Source organism: Heterodontus francisci, chromosome 3 (genome assembly GCF_036365525.1).
Source record: "Heterodontus francisci isolate sHetFra1 chromosome 3, sHetFra1.hap1, whole genome shotgun sequence".
Classification (NCBI taxonomy): Eukaryota; Metazoa; Chordata; class Chondrichthyes; order Heterodontiformes; family Heterodontidae; genus Heterodontus; species Heterodontus francisci.
Genome location: NC_090373.1, coordinates 145,859,289 through 145,874,392, shown reverse-complemented (window position 1 = coordinate 145,874,392; position 15,104 = coordinate 145,859,289). Strand labels below are relative to the sequence as shown.

The 15,104-nt window shown below is 42.6% G+C and overlaps 1 protein-coding gene across 2 annotated transcripts in view; it reads left to right on the top strand.

The window, feature by feature from the left end:
• Positions 1-15,104, top strand: part of bckdhb (branched chain keto acid dehydrogenase E1 subunit beta) — a 372,243-nt gene that overhangs the window by 264,553 nt on the left and 92,586 nt on the right. For both annotated transcript variants that reach the window (XM_068026695.1, XM_068026696.1), the window contains exon 9: positions 14,011-14,097. In XM_068026695.1, coding sequence (XP_067882796.1) covers positions 14,011-14,097 — 87 coding nt within the window. The remainder of the gene's footprint in view (positions 1-14,010; positions 14,098-15,104) is intronic.

The following is a 15,104-nucleotide window of genomic DNA, read 5'->3' as shown; positions in this document are numbered from 1 at the left end:
CTCCTCCATGTTGAGCACCACTTGGAAGAAGCATTGAAAATAACAAGGGCATGGAATGTGCTCTGGGTGGGGGACTTCAATGTCCATCACCAACAATGTCTCAGTAGCACCAATTTGGACTGAGCTGGCTGAGTCCTAAAGGACATATCTGCCAGACTGGACCTGTGACAGGTGGGGAGAGAACCAGCAAGAGGGAAAAATCTACTTGACCTTTTCCTTACCAATCTACCTGTAGCAGATGCATCTGTCCATGATTGTATTGGTAGGAATGACTACTTCAAAGATCTTGGGGAGCCAAAGTCCTATCTTCACACTAAGGATGCCCTCCATCATGTGTGACACTGATGGTGGCAAATTCTTCACAGGTGAAGATCATGAGAAGGCTTGTCTCTCAGGTAGTTGGCATGATCGTTGATGACTGAAGAGGCCAATTCTTATTTATTTATTTATTTAGAGATACAGCACTGAAACAGGCCCTTCGGCCCACCAAGTCTGTGCCGACCATCAACCACCCATTTATATTAATCCTACATTAATCCCATATTCCTACCACATCCCCTACCTATGCTAAGGGCAATTTATAATGGCCAATTTACCGATCAACCTGCAAGTCTTTTGGCTGTGGGAGGAAACCGGAGCACCCGGCGAAAACCCACGCGGTCACAGGGAGAACTTGCAAACTCGGCACAGGCAGTACCCAGAATTGAACCTGGGTCGCTGGAGCTGTGAGCTTATGTGCAGGCTCTTGAGCAGTTGGGGCACAAGAACTCCTGGTTTGGAGAGGCTCTGGTATAATCAGACTCCTGCTGTCTGCGTCTTTCTTCAGCAACCTCATGTCTGTTTCAAATTTATAGGCTGCTCTCCTGGTTGTTGTTCGCTAACTATCTCAATTGACAGCCTCCTGCTCCCACATCTCTTGGTCAATGGCAGCCAGAGAGACCTGTCTTTTCAGTTGGTCTTTGAAGCATTTGCAAGGTGTACCGGAACCTAGTTCACCATAAAGCACTACTTTTGGCATTCTGGAATCCTGCGTTGTCACATGTCCTGCCCAGCGCAATTGGCATTATAAGAGAATACATTGAATGCTGGGCAGATTGGCTTTGTTGAGGGTTAGGTTTAAGGGTCGGGTTAGGGTTGTGATGTAGTCCTGCCATATTGTTCATATTGTTACAGATAGGTGGGAGTGATAGAGATGGTTTCCCCTTTTTCACCTCTGCTGTCCTGCCACATTCAGTCATGAATGGCGGTAGGCAATTAAATAACTCAACAGAGGAGGAGGCTCCACAAACATCCCCATCTTCAATGATGGGGAGCCCAGCACCTCGATGCAAAAAGCAAGGCTGAAGCATTTATAGCCATCTTCAGCCAGAGGTGCAAATGGATGATCCATGTTGGCCTCCTTCTGAGGTCCCCAGCATCACAGATACCAGTCTTCAGCCAGTCTGATTCACTCCATGTGATATCAAGAAACAGCTGAAGACATTGGATACTGCAAAGGCTATGGCACCTGACAACATTCCAGCAATAGTACTGAAGATTTGTGCTCTACAATTGGCTGTTCCACAAGCCGAACTGTTCCAGTACAGCTGCAACACTGGCATCTAACTGGCAATGTGAAAAATTGCCCAGGTATACCCTGTTGACAAAAAGCAGGACAAATCCAATTCAGACAGTTACCGCCCCATCAGTCTATTCTCAATCATGAGCAAAATGATGGAAGGTGTCATTGACAGTGCTCTCAAGCGACACTCACTCAGCAATAATCTGCTCACTGACAGTTTGGGTTCCACCAAGGCCACTTGGCTCCAGACCTCATTACAGCCTCGGTCGGTCCAATCAGCCTCAGCCAAAAGACCTGAATTCCAGAGGTGAGGTGAGGATGATTGTCTTTGACATCAAGGCACCATTTGATCCAGTGTGGCATCAAGGAGCCCTAGCAAAACTCAAGTCAGTGGTTAATCGGAGAAAACTCTCCACAGGTTGGAATCATACCTAGCACAATGGAAGATGGTTGTGGTTGTTGGAGGCCAGTTACCTCAGCCCCAGGACATTGCTCCACAAGTTCCTCAGGGCCATGTCCTAGGTCCAACCATTTTCAGCTATTTCATCAATGACCTCCGGCATAAGTCAGAAGTGGGGATGATCGCCGAAGATTGCACAGTGTTCAGTACCATTTGCAACTCCTCAGATACTGAAGTAGTTCGTGTCCACATGCAGCAAGACCTGGACAACGTCTAGGCTTGGGCTGATAAATGACAAGTAATATTTGTACTACACAAGTGCCAGGCAATGTCCATCTCCAAAAGAGAGAATATAGCCATTTCCCCTTGATGTTCGACACAAAGTGCTCAGGCAGCATCTGTGGGGAGAAAACAGAGTTAGCGTTTCAGATCTGTAACCTTTCCGAATGAATAGTATATTGGCTAAAAAGTAGAATGCAGAGAGTAGGAGGTAACAGTAGTTATTCAGATTGGTGGAAGGTAGAAAACAGTGTTTCATAAGGATCAATTCTGGGACAACTGTTTGTTCTAACTTACATTTGTGATTTGGACTTGGGAACAAGTAACTCGATATGAAAATTTACACTGGGGTTATAGCTAACACCGAGGAAGAATGCGAATGAATCCAAAAAGGCACTAGAAATGACATTCTAAATGACTGTAACAAAGGCAAAGTATCGCTCCTCATCATCCTCGACTTGTTTGTAGCCTCAGACACAGTTGATCACACCATCCTCCTCCAACACCTCTCCACCATCATCCAGCTAGCTGGATTGCACTCGCCTGGTTCCATTCTTATCTATTTAATCATAGCTAGAGAATCAACATCAATGACTTCTCTTCCCATTCCTGCACAGTTACCTCTGGTATCCCCCAGGGATTTATCCCTGGATCCCTACTATTTCTCATCTACAAGCTGCCCTTGGCGACATCAAACAAAAACAGCATCATTTTACATGTATGCTCTAACTAACCCCAACCTTCCTCCAACCCCTCCACTGTCTCTAAATTGTCAGACTATTTATTTGACATCGAGTGTTGGATGAGCGGAAATTTCCTCTATTTAAATATTGGGAAGACTGAAACCTTTGTGTTCGGTTGCCACCATAAACTCCACTCCCTCGCCACCGATTTCATCCCTCTCCCTAGCAACTGTCTGAGGCTGTTCACTACCTAATTGTCACATATGACCCCGAGATGAGCTTTCAACAACATATCCGCAAAGTCACTTAGACCACCTATTTCCACCTCTGTACCATCGTGCGTCTCCTGCTTCAGCTGTTCTGCTGCTGAAGCCCCCATCCATGGCTTTGTTACCTCCAGACTTGACTGTTCTAGTGCACTCCTGGCCAGCCTCCGACATTCTACTCCCCGTAAACTTGAGGTCATCCAAAACTCTGCTGCCTGTGTCCTAACTTGCACCAAATTCCATTCACCCATCACCCCGGTGCTCGCTGACCTACGCTGGCCCCCAGTTAAGCAACACCTGAACTTAAAATTCTCAGCCTCAAATCCCTTCATGGTCTGGCCCCTCCCTAGCACTGTAATCTCCTTCAGCTCTACACCCCTCTGAAATATCTGTGCTCCTCTAATTCAAGCTTCTGAATTCTGACTTTGTTCCACCATTGGTGGCTGTCTCTTCAACTGCCTAGACCCTAAGCTCTGGAATTCTCTCCCTAAACCTCTCCACCTCTCTACACTCCTTTAAAACACTCGTTAAAACCTATCTGTTTTACCAAGCTTTTGGTTGGCTGCCCTAACATCTCCTTATGGGGCTCAGTGTCACATTTTATTTTATAATGCCTCTGTGAAGCACCTTGGAACACTTTATTACATTAAATTTACTAAGTAAATAGAAATTGTTGTCGAAAACCTGAAGACTGGGCAGTTAAGTGGCAAAATAACTTTAAAATGGATAAATGTGAGGTGATGCACTTTTGACAGGAAACTGAATGGGGTAGACGAGCAAAGAAATTTGGGGTTACAGATGTACAAATGATTACAAGCAAAATTACAGGTCAGCAAATCAATTAAAAATTGATTTAATAAAGCACTGGCATTTATTTCTAGGAGTATAGAATTCAAAAGCAGTGAATTTGTGTTAAATTTGTTTTGGACTCTGGTCAGGCTGCAACTGTGCACAGTTCTAGTTTCCATACTATCAAAAGGACAGAGATGCACTGGAGAAATTGCAAAAATGATATACAAGGATGGTGCCAGAACTGAGAGATTGCATCTATAAGGAAAGAATGAGCAGGCTGGGGCTTTTTTTCTTTCATAAAGAGACTCAATGGTGACCTGATAAAGGTCTTTAAAATTATGAATGGGTTAAAAAAAATACTTGCATTTGTATAGTGCCTTTCACAACTTCAGGATTTCCCAAAGCACTTTACAACCCTGTTGAGCTGACTGATGCCAAATTTGAAGTGGAGTTCAGGATTCGTTTATTGTTTACATCCCTCTCATTTCCCTCCCCGGTAGTAAACACTTATAACCTAGGAAATATTAAATGAATAAAAAATGGTATTACTTAAATGATTACAAACTAAGCTGCAATTTGTTGAGTTTGGCCTTGTGAAGTAATGCAAAACTGGAATCCTCCTGGCATTTGATGTCTAGAATTAGAATTAGAACATTACAGCGCAGTACAGGCCCTTCGGCCCTCGATGTTGCGCCGACCTGTGAAACCATCTGACCTACACTATTCCATTTTCATCCATGTGTCTATCCAATGTCCACTTAAATGCCCTTAAAGTTGGCGAATCTACTACTGCTGCAGGCAGGGCGTTCCACGCCCTTACTACTCTCTGAGTAAAGAAACTACCTCTCACATCTGTCCTATATCTATCACCCCTCAACTTGAAGCTATGTCCCCTCGTGTTTGCCATCACCATCCGAGGAAAAAGACGCTCACTATCCACCCTATCTAACCCTCTGATTATCTTATATGTCTCTATTAAGTCACCTCTCCTCCTCCTTCTCTCCAACGAAAACAACCTCAAGTCCCTCAGCCTTTCCTCGTAAGACCTTCCCTCCATACCAGGCAACATCCTAGTAAATCTCCTCTGCACCCTTTCCATAGCTTCCACATCCTTCCTATAATGCGGTGACCAGAACTGCACGCAATACTCCAGGTGCGGTCTCACCAGAGTTTTGTACAGCTGCAGCATGACCTCGTGGCTCCGAAACTCGACCCCCCTACTAATAAAAGCTAACACACCATATGCCTTCTTAACAGCCCTATTAACCTGGTTAGCAACCTTCAGGGATTTATGCACCTGGACACCAAGATCTCTCTGTTCATCTACACTACCAAGAATCTTCCCATTAGCCCAGTACTCTGCATTCCTGTTACTTCTTCCAAAGTGAATCACCTCACACTTTTCCGCATTAAACTCCATTTGCCATCTTTCAGCCCAGCTCTGCAGCCTATCTATGTCTCTCTGTACCCTACAACATCCTTCGGCACTATCCACAACTCCACCGACCTTAGTGTCATCTGCAAATTTACTAACCCACCCTTCTACACCCTCTTCCAGGTCATTTATAAAAATGACAAACAGCGGTGGCCCCAAAACAGATCCTTGCGGTACACCACTAGTAACTAAACTCCAGGATGAACATTTGCCATCAACCACCACCCTCTGTCTTCTTTCAGCTAGCCAATTTCCAGCAGCTGCGGAAGAATCAGTGGAAAGGGAAAAGTACCTGAATGTTTGCCTCTATGCAGAATCCTTGCTGACTTACTCTTATCATGTATAAAATATGCAATGAGTAATTTCTAATACTTAGTTTTCTGTATTCACAGTTGTAACAATTGTGTGAAATCAGCAAAAAAGGTCTCATGGGTTGTTTTCAAACCCGGAGTCTGCAATTAAAGTACTCTTTTTAAAAGTAGAATAGTTTTTTATTATTCATTTATGGGATATGAGTGTCGCTGGCTAGGCCAGCATTTATTGCCCATCCCTAATTGCTCTTGAGAAGATGGTGGTGAGCTTCTCTGGCTGTGTGGATCAATGCACTGTTTGTTGTGCAGTTTAACTCCTGTATGTCAGGAAAATCCTGGGTCAGTCATTGGTCAATGCTAAGTTAGTCAAACTAAGCTGGACAGTAATGCATAGGAACTTAGGAAGTAGGAGTAGGCCATTCGGCCTCTTGAGCCTGCTCCGCCATTCAACTAGATCATGACTGATCTTCTGCCTCAGCCATTTTTCCACACTATTGGCATATCCCTTGATGCCTTTAATATTTAGAAATCTCTTGATCTCTGGCTTAAACTTACACAATGACTGAAGCTCCATGACCCGCTAGAGTAGAGAGTTCCAAAGATTCACCACCCTCTGCGTGAAGAAATTCCTCCTCATCTCAGTCCTAAATGGCCCACCCCTTATTCTGAGACTGTGTCCCCTGGTTCTAGACCCTCTAGTCAGGGGAACCATCCTTCCTGCATCTACCCTGTCGAGCCCTGTAAGAATGTTGTCTGTTTGAATGAGATCACCTCTCATTCTTCTAAACTCTAGAAAATACAGGCCTAGCCTCCTCGATCTCTCAATGAGGCAACATAATTGCCCGAGTATCCCCATGCATTTGGAGGGGGGAGCAAGAGAAATTGGAGAAGCGATTCTGCTGTACTCTTGAAATATAAAAGCTCCTTTATCTCACTGCTGTAAGTGCAATCTGTGGACATTAAATTTGCCTCAAATATGATGACCTCAATGTTTGCATAGTCTACCAACACTCATTGTCTAGATTCTCAAATAAACAATCATTGCATGGGTGAGGTACCCAAGAGATGTAAGCATTAATGAAAATGGCCCAGAAATAAGTAGGTAGGAATTTCAGGCAAATTAACTTACGCATTTGTACCTGTTATCCCAATGCATTATGTCAATGTAATATGGAGTTTTACTTTGCTTTCTTTCATTACTATTTGTGATGTTTGATCATTTGATCCCATTAACCAGAATTTAATTACATATCAATGTGACACCTACCAGCTGCAGTAATTAACTTGAGTGGATTGGTAAATATCAAATATGTTTTTAAGTATGCAGCTAATTGTTTCCTTCTAGAATCCCATGTAAATTAGATAATGCTGATTTCATTTTTCTACTTAAAAAACATTGAAGGCACAGAGGGCCTCATAGAGTCATTAAGGCACAGAAAAAAGCCATTTGGCCCATCGGATCCATGCGGGCTCTCTGTAGAGCAATCCAATCCGTCCCATTCCCCAACTCTATCCCTGTAGCCCTGCAAGTTTATTACCCTCGAGTGCCCTTTCAATTTCTATTTCCAGCATCCGTTTGTATTTAGTATTTTTATAATCCAAGAAGAAAGATGATGACCAACCTGCACAAATACTTAATTGTTACTGAAAAGATCAGTGTGCTGAGAATGTACCCTTTTTTATGATCAATAACTTTTTAAAATTTTCCTTTACATACCTGTCATTATGTGTATAAATAATACAGCTCCTGGAACAATGCATATCATTAAGCACACATAATATAAAAGATGTGGTACACTTTTTTCCCATAGGTGAATTATAGTAGGAGATAGTATTCAATGAGAATTAAGAGCCGTGGATTTGAGTGCAGCAGATGTAGGCCAATACAGATAAATGTAAAGTTATGCATTTTTGAACGAGAAACATGAAATAAGTACCTGGCAAAGGGATGCTGTTTTGTGTAGGTCAATATAAATATTATGGGGCAAGCCTGGCCCACAGAGATAAAATTGAGTGTCTCCAGTAGCTGTATTATTTATACACATCATGACAGGTATGTAAAGGAAAATTTTCGGGTTTCAGGTCACTGACCTGAAACGTTAACTCTGCTTCTCTCTCCACGGATGCTGCCAGACCTGCTGAGTATTTCCAGCATTTCTTCTTTTTATTTCAGATTTCCAGCATCCGCAGTATTTCGCTTTTATAATGTCAGGGGAAGCTGCTTTCAATGAAGGCATTCAATGAATTGGTGCATGGCAAAAGTAGAAAAAAAAATTTGAATATGAAAACCTTCAACCTTCATTCAAAAATTTGTATTCAAACAAAATATTTTGTGTAGTTTTTGGCATCTTGTTGAAGAGGGATGAGAAACTCAGTTGACTAATGTTCTGAAGAGAGACTCACCCATAAGAAATGGATACTCTTCCAGAACTCCTCACATTAACTACAGTCCTCCTAATATCAGATTATGTACATCCTATAGGCACATATTCATTCATGGGATGTGGGCGTCGCTGGCCAGGCCAGCATTTATTGCCCATCCCTAGTTGCCCTTGAGAAGGTGGTGGTGAGCTGCCTTCTTGAACTGCTGCAGTCCATTTGGGGTAGGTATACCCACAGTGCTGTTAGGAAGGGAGTTCCAGGATTTTGACCCAGCGACAGTGAAGGAATGGCGATATAGTTCCAAGTCAGGATGGTGTGTGACTTGGAGGGGAACTTATATGTCTCGTATTGGCCAAAATCTTGCACATAATGGACGCTTCTGAATATTCTCACTTATATGCACTCACTGATATTGAAAAGGGAAAATGTTGATCTTTAATTACAATAATTAAAATGTATTAATGGTAGTTGTTCTGAGTGGAGGCAAATGGATTTTTGGAGGGATTGGTGTTGACACTGTTGCTGTTCGCTGCCTAGATGAAACTATTGAGTGAATTGTCTGTAAGCTCACAGAGGACACAAAGATTTGTGCTGGTATTAGAACCTTAGATGAGAACAAAAAGACCACAGTCCGATCTAGATGTGATGAGGGAATTGGTCTGTGTCTCTCAGAGAAAGTGGAAATCTGTGGTTATTGGGGCCGTCGGAATGGACTTTACCTGGGTTCAGTCGTCCTAATTAGTGCTCTGTATTTGAAAAGTTGAACTTTGAAAGCTGCCTGGGCTAACAAGGCTGTTTTTCGTGAAACTTCTGGGATGGGGGTTAGAGAAACAGACCAGTACATACCACGTCTATCATAATAATATGCAGTTTTTTGTCTGTCCACACTGTTCTGATTGGTCAGTGGGTTGATTTGCTAGGCAAAGCCTGGCGTGTGCAGAGGTACGTAGGGCACATGGAGGACTGGAGTGCATGATGCAATTGTGGCTGCCAGTGGTTGTTGGCAGCAGGGTTGGAGGGGGTGTGGAGAAAAAAAATATCAGAAGGTAAGAGGAACTCAACTAGGAAGTTACCCTGGCTGGAGGGATTGGGGATGGTGGTGGGGGGAGGGGTTAATAATGGGGAGGGGAATGGCATGCAGGGTAGGAAGGCAAGGGGGCACGATATTGGAGAGAGGGATGGTGACATAGAGGCGGTGGGATGGTATCAGAGAGGTGGGGGGGATGGCATAGAAGGGGGTGAGGATGGCATTGTGGGGGAAGGACATGGGAGGGGGTGAGGGAATAACATTGGGAGGCGATGGCATGGGAGCAGGACAGAGCAGCGGGGTGGGGGGGAGGAGTGGCCGCATGGGAAAGCGGGAGTCGGTATTAAAAGGATGGAATGGTAGATGGTATAGAAAGAAGGGATGGGATATGGATGATGTGAGGGCGGGAATGACATGGGGTGAATGGCTTGGGGGGAAGGGATGGGAACAGATGGGATGGGAAGGATGGAATGGGAGGTGGGATGACATAGGAAGAAGGGGTGGAATGGGGATAATATGAGAGGGAATAAAAGGGATGGGATGGCATGGGATAGAGATTTAAAGAAGTACTGTAGCAATATACTAATTTTATCACAAACATTTTGAAGGTCGCTGCAGGTAACACCATATTCCACTTTAACAAAGGAGCTAATGTACACCAGTAAAGTATGTTTAGTAACACTGATGTAGCAATTGTGCCACTGGAATAAATGATGAAATAGCTGTTCACTCCAAGTACTGAGTCTGGAAATATTTACTTTCTTCTGGATTTAAAAGCTTGTACTTTGGGGCTTTGTCTGATCTCTGTGCTGGAAGTTCCACAGGGTAATAAAAAAAATTACTTATTTAGTCACCCTTGTATATACTGAGGGAAAATAGCTTTTACTGAAGTATCTGGTGGCATGCATCTAAGTATTTGAGGTTCTAAATTTTATTTATATAGTTTGGAAGATGTGATTTGTCACATTTAACTCCCAAATAGCTTAATGTGAATTTAATGCTTGTAGTTTAGGATAAACCAGATTGATTTTTTAAATTTTCAGCTTGTATTACAGAAACTGAATGTATTACATACAGACATTAACAGAGGCACTGAACATTCCTCAGTGAAGTGTAATGGATAATATTGGTTCACCATATTTTGCCCATCGTTAGCTGAGCCAAATATACCTGCAGAATCCAGGTTCAATCCCAGGTCTCTGATTTTAGCTGCTGTCAGTAAGGAGAGGTACGAAAATTGTACTAATTAAATGCTCTTTAATTAGGGTCAGAAAACCGTGCAGGTTTGATCATGACAACTACTTTTAGTGACCCTGATTGAATTTCAGATAAAAGCCAGATTGGGCTTAGCTAAGATGCCCATCACATTTGAATAGCATGCCCACATTTTCTGCCATATATGTATGTATATAAATAATGGCCACCTAGTAAGGTACTGGAGAATTAAAATTGTACTAATTAAATACTCTTTAATTGGGTTGGGAAAACTGTGCAGGGTTGCATAACTGAATAAGAACTCAACACTTTAGGGAGAGAAGGAGGAAAAATTAGTGGAGAAAAATTGACAATGAAGAGAAAATTAAAATGGCAGGGGTGTACGTGGCATTTCAGATTCCAAAAGCATTAAAATAGCAAAGCTGTTAAACAATAGTTGAAATAAAAGTTATTCTATTTAAACTTCTGACTCCATCTTTCCAGTTTTTTATTCTTCTGTCACCTTACTCTCTGATTTTCTGTTCATCTTCCCTCTCACAGAAGGCAGCAACTCATATAGTTTAAAAAAAATCCTTGGGATGTGGGTGTAGTTAACAAGGTGAACGTTTGTTGCCAATCTCTAGTTGTCTTTGCGAAGGTGATGATGAGCCACTGCCTTGAACTGCTGCAGTCCATGTGGTGTTAGATAGTGAAATCTAGAACTTTGACCCAGCAACAATGAAGGAACAGTGTTATATGTCCAAGTCTGGATGTTGTGCGTTTTGGAGGGGAACCTCAAAGCGATTGGGCTTCCATACACCCGTTGCCCTTGTGCTTCTAAATGGTGGAGGTCACGGGTTTGGGAGGCGACATTGAAGAGGTGTTAAGTTGCTACAGTGTATCCTATAGTTAGTAAACACTGCAACTCCGGTGCACTGGCTCAACAGTTAGCAGCTACAATCTTTGTGCCTTGCCACATATTTTGCACGTGCAATTCTGAAAGCTGAATGGCAAAAATCTATTTGACCATGGAGATAGTTAAAGCCAGGTCTGAGCCTGAATTTGCATATCTCCTCACCAGATGTTATCAGGGCCCACAGAATAGCAATAGGAACTGTCAATGCTGAGGCCAATTGTAATGCTGCCTAACTCGACAGTTTAGATCAAACCAATCTTGGTTCTATTTTTTGATGTGTGTTTCAATGGAACCATCAGGGATAACCTTTCCATTGTAACCCCTCTACCAATACCCCATTACATTTTGGTCCTTCTAAATTTGTTACTTTCTCACAGAATTCTGTCTTTTGGTTTCTTGGTCACTTCTCATTTTCTTGCTTTTTGTTTCTGTTTTCTCAGTAAATTTTCTTGCATTCTTCTTGTCTTACTTATGTCTTGGTTTCTCATATTCCATTATTTCCTGTTTTATCTTTCCATCTTCATTTATAAAAGAGAAACTTCTTGTCCTCTCGGCATTCTTTTCCATCTCTGTTAATTTCTGGAAACCCACAGATAACACAGCAGGATTTTTGCATCCACATTTGCAGCAGCTGGCACATGGGGAAACTATGTCAGTAGAACTTAGCAAGACTGCAAATATTATTTTGGCTTTATGACCAAATGTTTCCAATTAATGCCTGTTATGAAATAGATGTGTTCATTTCTTATAATCATGTTGAAAAAAGATGTGAATTCTTTTGTTTTGAGTGCTTTTTTAAACACCCAAATAACCCTAGCTAATCATATTCCCATAATTCAGTCACCATTAATCATTGCATATTTAACGTTCAAGTTTTTTTAAAAATGGGATCTAAAAGACTGGTTGAAAAACGTATAGTGACAGCTTCTGTAGTTTGGAAAGGCCAAAATTGAATTCAACAAGGAGACATTCTGAATTTGATATTTAATATTTTGAGGAATTTAATCCTTGGATCAGACAAATGAAATTTCTTTATGGATAGTTAGATATTTTTATAATTTGATGCCATTAGTTGTGTGATCTGTTTTGTGTTAATTAGAATTTTTCTCAAAATCACAGTATCATAGAGGTTAAAGCACAAAAGGAGACTATTTCAGCCCATTATGCTCATGACACCAATATAAAAACAGAAAATGCTGAAAATACTCAGTAGGTCCGGCAGCATCTGTGAAGAGAGAAACAGAGTTAACGTTTCAGGTCTGTGACATTTCATCAGAACTGGGAAATGTTAGAAATGTAATTGGTTTTGAGCAAGTGAAAGGGGGGGGGGGAAGAAGAACAAAAAGGGAAGGTCTGTGATAGGGTGGAAGGCAGGAGAGATTAAATGACAAGAGTGGATGGTGCAAGGCCAAAGGGAGTGATAATGGGGCAAGTAAAAAAACAAGGGACATGTCCAGAGGAGATGTAAATGGCAGCATCCTGAATAACTGCTGTTCGAACGCAAAGTAGACATGAGAGAGAAATGACTGTTCTGTCCTTGACCTACTGCAGTATTCCAATTAAGCTCAATGCAAACTTGAGGAACAGCATCTCTTCTTTCCACTGGGCACTTTGCAGCCTTCTACATGCCACATTGAGTTCAGCAATGTTAGATCATAACCTCTGCCCCCATTTTGTTTCGTGTATCGTTGCTGGTTTGTTTTTTTTTCTCTCATTTCTCTCTCATTTCTTCACTTTGCATTGGGATGGCAGTTATTCAAGATGCTGCCATTCACACCTCCTCTAGGCACATTCTTTTATTCATTCTTGGGATGTGAGCTCGCTGGCAAGGCTGGAAGGTCAGCATTTATTGCCCATCCCTAATTTCCCTTTGTTTCTTTATTTCTTGTCCCATTACCACTCCCTTTGGCCTTGCACCATGAAACCTTTTGTCATTTGATTTCCCCTGCCCTCCCCCACTGTCAAAGACGTTCCCCTTTGTTCCTCCCATGCTCCCGCCTTTCACTTGCTCAAAATGTATTACATTTCTAACTTTTCCCAGTATTGCTGAAAGGTCACAGACTTGAAACGCTAACGCTCTTTCTCTCTTCACATATGCTGCCTGACCTGAATTCCTGTTCACCTAAGGTAAAATCCAGCCCAACTACTCTGTATTTCTAATTTGTGCATATCTTACAGCATTACATGGGAATTCGGTCGTATGGTTTACGCTTCCCTCTCCCATCTAGGGGGAGGTTGAGATTATCATATAATTGAAAAAATGTTTTAACATGGCGTATGGTGTCTGTTATTCTTAAATGTACAATAACCAGTGTGGATGTCTCATCCTTAACATGTATGTATACAGGGAAAATATGAGCATATTAAATATTGTATTAGATTAGAACTGTAAAGTTGGTCGTTAATACTATTGTCAAACAGAAAAAGCAAAAGTTGGCCTTTAAAATTATACATTGGCTCGTTAAGCAGCAGCATCCTGCAGTATATGTAGGGTTGTCAAACTGTGGTGGAAGTAAAATAATATTTAAGCCACTATTATTGTGGGTTGAAGGAGCCATGCCACATTTTGTGCATTTAGGTGCTGAACCTAATTGATATTGTGTTGGGTAAAGTAAATCTTCCTCTTCAATTTTCAGTCACATTGTTCTGAGACCTGCATCTCCATAAACATAAATGTGTCCCTATTGGCAAACAAGTTCCACCATAACACTTATGGATATGCATTTATGTGTCAAATCATTTCATTTTTCTGCTTCTCTTTCAGTCTGTTGTGAAAACTGGACGGTTGCTGATTAGCCATGAAGCTCCAGTAACAGGAGGATTTGCTGCAGAGATCAGTTCCACAGTTCAGGTGAGCAAATATATACAGTTACACAACAAGTGATTGAAAATATTCCGTTGCTTTGATTTGGAGTATAATCTCTGCAAGGTACATTTTGCAAACAAATAGATCATTTTATTCATTGTATGAGAGTATTGTAAAATTATAAATTGATTTCCATTTTTGTTTTTCAAAAAGTTGGAAAGATGTTGGCCGGAATTTTACGCCACCGCGACGAGATGGGGGCGGGTGGCGTAAAATGGAGCCAACCCACTCCCACCTCCGCTGCCATTTTACGTAGGGTGGCGGGGGAGAAAAATGGCCCGCCTGCCCCTGGTCAATCAAGGCCCTTAAGTGGCCACTTAAGGGCCTTCGCCCACCTCCACGCAGATTTTACATGTGGCTGGTTGGGTGGCCGAGGGCCAAAGAAGCCGCCTGGTTGGAGCGGCAGCGGCCCGCCATGGAGCCTGACGCCGTTTTGCCAGGCCCGATCTTCCTGGTGGCGGCGAAGCTCCATGGCGGCTCCTCCATCACTCAGCGACGGGACTCGAATTTAATTATTTAAATAAACTCTATGAATGCATTTAAATTGAAATACCCGCGATCTTACTGTCAGATCTGAATCATCTTTGCGATGGGAGGTACTCGCATGCCTTTGCTTTCCCGTCTAGGGAAAGCTGGCGCCACCGAGGTGGGGAAGTGGGGAGCTCAGGATTTTGAGTGTAGTGGGAGGGGGGAACAGGGTCAACTCTGCATTTCTTGTGTTGGGGGGGCAGGGAAGGGGTAACCTCTGCACTTTGTTCAGTTGTGGGGGGGTGGGGTAGAGGGCTGACCTCTGCAGTTTGTGCAGTTGTCGGGAGAAGGGGTCAACTCTTCAATTTCGGTGTATTTGTGGGGGGGTTGGATATGGGCTAACATTTATTTTCAATGTAGTGGGAGGAGTGCGGGGTTCAACTCTGCAGTCTCTGAGCAGGGCTGGCAGCCCTTTAAAAATGTTACCAGCGCCTGCCTGCGATTCATTGTTGCTGTACTTTCCT